Source organism: Limulus polyphemus, unplaced genomic scaffold (genome assembly GCF_000517525.1).
Source record: "Limulus polyphemus unplaced genomic scaffold, Limulus_polyphemus-2.1.2 Scaffold298, whole genome shotgun sequence".
Classification (NCBI taxonomy): domain Eukaryota; kingdom Metazoa; phylum Arthropoda; class Merostomata; order Xiphosura; family Limulidae; genus Limulus; species Limulus polyphemus.
In genome coordinates this window covers 587,916-592,024 of record NW_013665908.1, presented here as the reverse complement: position 1 = coordinate 592,024, position 4,109 = coordinate 587,916, and the positions used below count along the sequence as shown (strand labels likewise).

The window sequence follows — 4,109 nt, the reverse complement described above, 5'->3', positions numbered from 1 at the left end:
ATATATATATATATATATATTTATAGGTATAGGTAAGCAGGTGGTGGTATCTAGCTCGTGGGAGGCGTTAATTGGTGGAATGTTGTATTGTGGCTTGGGGGTTTCTCGCCAAGAAGCAGCAGTGTGCGTGCTGTTCCTGTCGATTGTTTGTTGATCGTGGGAGTTTGCTGTAGGATTTTTATTGCTTCGTGAATTTGAAGAGTTGTGAAGTCGTTAAATCGGCGGTTTACTTTGGTGTTTTATACTAGGTCCTAACGTGTGAGTTTTTGGTTGTGGATGCAGGCACAGTGTTCTTTGATGGCTCCATTTTGTAAGTGCATTGTTAGGCGTCTTGACAGGGTTGTGGTAGTCATTCCAATGTAGGAGGCGTTTGCCAGGAGCTCGCAGTCTCCTTTATTACACTTGTACTCGTAAATGACGTTCACTTGCTGTAGATCTGTTGTCTTTTTAGCAGGGCTGTTTTTCAGTAGATTGGTTCCTACTATGGGTGTCATATCATCATTGCCTTTCCACCTCTTCTCACTTCCATTCATATGGTATCTAATCCCAGACTCTGGCTGAAGATGCTCTGTGCCTGGTGTGATTCAACTTTTTTTTAATATGTTTTGGACATACTCCTTCCCTTTCTCCCTTGTGGGAATTGTCACTCACTTTTGTCTTGGCCTCCTCCTGCACTATTTATTACAGAGACTTCTCTGACTGCCTCAAATTTTGGATGGCTTGGGAGGGTGTTTGGATGCTATTCCTTTCCCTCTACAGTCATTCTGACCCAACTTCTCTTTTTTGTTCTGTATGGTCTATTTATTATTATGTATCTTGTATTGCCCCCTATTAGGGCATTTGCCAGTGTATTTTCTTGCTGTGGTATTCCTCTTCTGCTAGTCACTTTTCTCCTTCCACTTTTCCTGTTTAGGTTATACACCTCTTCCACCTAGTTTCTTCCTTTGTGGATGATGATCCTTTTTTTATTTTTCATGTCTCCTCCCATCATTTTTGTCATCTCATGGCTTCCCTTGCTTCTAGCCATTGACATAACCTGTATGACATCTTGCAGGTGGAGATGTAGATGAACCCTGACACATAAGTGTCCCATTACTTGCACCAAAGGGAGGTTTCACCTTCCTTGGCTTTTGACTCTCTCCAGTTGACATTCTTCAATCTTCACAATGGCTTTGAGAGTGAGTGGTTTATTTTTCTTCTTTCTTTTTCATGTCTTCCAATCATTTTATTCTAATTATATATATATATATATATTATGGAAATGATGGAACCCTCTGAGTAGCTGGTGTTGCTTCACAGGGAATACTCATCTGTAATCCCCAGCAAACATGGAAGTATGGAAAGTGTTTAAGTCCATTCATCTATGCTCAGTGCTTGCTGTTGAGATGGAGTTTTCTGCAAGAATGTTTTTATGTATGTCTTCCAGGCTGTACTGCACTCGAAAAAAAAAAAGAGAGAGACCAGATGTGTGTATGCCTTCAAACCTGGTTTGGTTAGTAGCATTAACCCATTGCACTTTCTCTTAGTGTGGGACCTAATTCTGGATGATTGTGCCTGATGACAATGGTCCATGCACCTCTCCAATTTTCTCCCCCATGTACATTCCTCCACCCCAGTTTCTTCTAATGGAACTTGGGAGAACTGTTGCTTCTGTAGTCCCAAGCTGCTGGAGAAGTCGAGGTGGAGAATCTTTCAGAGGGCAGAGCAATTTCACTGTTATGGGACCAACTGGACACACCAGTCATTTGAGAAGTAGAACTGGTAGTGTAATATAGGACACCCCACCATGAACCAAGCCATTCCTGGTAGTTAGATTCAGTTGAATGGATCTTGGGCTCACCTCAAGGCACAAGTCTGGATTGCTACTCCTTGCAACTGATTTTTGTGGTGAATATTTCATGAAAGTATTTCTCCAGTATGGAATGGTCTGGCTTATAACCCTATCTACACTATATACTCATGATCAGCTGTACACCTGTGAAATAATGAATGGTTGAGCAATCTACCATTCTGTCCATCTTAGCAATGAGTTAGCACCCTGCAACAGATTCTTATGACAATATTTTTTGCTTTATCACCTATGTTATACAAAGGATATTCCTTGCTTTGGATGTATGTGGTCTTTCACCACACACTGCCCCACTATATCCTCCTCCCTGCCTTGTTTCTGGATGTCACATTCCATGGGCCTTTTCTTTCTGACACTGTTTTCAGAAAGATCATCTTTTTTAATTTCTATGCACTGGCCCTTCCATCATGTTCAGTGTGGTATTCTAGCTCTTTGTGGTGCAGAGAGTGAGTAGAGTTTCTGGAATTTACATTTTTCTTACCTGAATCTCTATTTGAGGTAGATACTTACCTCTATGCAGCACCTCCCATTCTTTCTCCCCACTTCTGTTGTATTTAGGCTGTTTCATGAAGAAGGAGCCTGTCTTCACACACTAGTGCTTATGGGGATTACTGCATATGGAAGATGTGTCACTCTCCTGCTGGTGGAGGGCTAATGATGATCATAGTCAGGTGCAGTACATGTTGACATGTGTAAGGGTGGAAGCTTTGTTCAAGGCTTGTGGCATGCACAGGAGGCAAGATAATACCTCTTTGTGGTGCAGAGAAGTTAGTTTTTTCTGAAATACATTTTTAAGTAAGGAAAATGTTAAATTTGTTCTCTGATCACAACCTTCAGTACAACATTGTTTGAGATTTATATAAATATGATCTTTCCTTATGTAAATGTTAGTTCATTCTTGTAGGATTTAAGAAACAAATACCAGTTCATGCGGAGGACAAGACCAGATGGTAACTGTTTTTACAGAGCCTTCAGCTTTGCTTATTTAGAAAGTCTACAACATGACAAACAAGAATATCTCAGGTAGTTATGAAAGTGGTGAATTTGCTTTCTTATTGGTTAATTAAAAAATGCTAGACTTTATGTGTATATAAAGAGTTGGAACTTCTATGAAATTTCATTATCAAGTTATTAAGTTGCTCAAGCTCTCAATCTTTTTTTTAAATTGTAAGTTTATGAGAAAGTAGTCTTCTCATAAGTTTTTTTTTAAAGAGTGTTGTCGTCTGTAAATGTAGAATGAAATTTCAGAAAACACTTTTTTTTATCATTGTAGATCACACTGAATCTTTATAGGGTTAAGTTTTGAAAGAACACTGTAGGAAAAAAAAAATTGGTGCTAACAGTTCTTCATTAACTAAAATGATTTTATAACAGTTCTTTGATAATAGTAATTTATTTACTTCTATATATTAGTGTTTATATGCAATGTATACAAAGGACAATTAGCATCCTATGTATAAAGTATAGAAGTGAAAACTAAAATGAAAATTAAGTTAACTGGACTTTTATGTTGTATTGTGAATTAGTAATTTCTTCAGGTATTGACATTGCATTGTTTATTTATTTGTAAATACCTTGAATAAATTATGCTCGCAGGTTCAAAAGTGTTGCCTCCAGAAGTAAAGAAGATTTAATTGCCTTAGGATTTCCACAGTTTACAATAGAAGACTTTCATGATACAGTGAGTAGTTGCTAAAACACACCTGTTGAGTATTTATGATATACAAAAAATGCATTTACATTGTGAGTCCTTCATTTTGTTTAACTCTTTCAACACGGGCTTGGTCCCTGGGACCAACCTTGTAACCATTTTGTGTTTGTTATAGCATGAAAACTATTAAATTAGTAAGCAAATGTTAAAGTAATTTGGCAAATTATCAGTTAACATTACAATGCTTTCATGTGCAAAATATCAATTTTTTATTAAATATTAAGGTTTCTAAAGCAATGTTTTTCTCATGCCTTTTTTTCTTTTCTCATGTTACCTATCTATCATGCAAAGTAATTTTCTTTTTAAGATTAAAGATACTTTTATGCATCAGAAAATTTTCAAATTTCACATGTGAAATCTTTATAATGTCCAGATAGTTATCAAACATTTCTTAAGAAAAAACTTTATATTTTATCTGTTATTTTCAGTAATTTATCTCTGTATGGGATCGGTAGATTTGACCAATCTCACAACCACCATAAAAAATAATGAAATAAATATAAATTATGCCTCTTTCATTCTAGAATGAGCACAAATTATAACACAAAA

At 36.7% G+C, this 4,109-nt stretch overlaps 1 protein-coding gene across 2 annotated transcripts in view; it reads left to right on the top strand.

Annotated features, from left to right (window-relative positions):
* LOC106457165 (ubiquitin thioesterase OTUB1-like) overlaps positions 1 to 4,109 on the top strand; it is a 22,417-nt gene that overhangs the window by 6,804 nt on the left and 11,504 nt on the right. For both annotated transcript variants that reach the window (XM_013916552.2, XM_013916553.2), the window contains 2 exons: positions 2,754 to 2,872; positions 3,446 to 3,530. In XM_013916552.2, the coding sequence (XP_013772006.1) occupies positions 2,754 to 2,872; positions 3,446 to 3,530 (204 nt within the window). The remainder of the gene's footprint in view (positions 1 to 2,753; positions 2,873 to 3,445; positions 3,531 to 4,109) is intronic.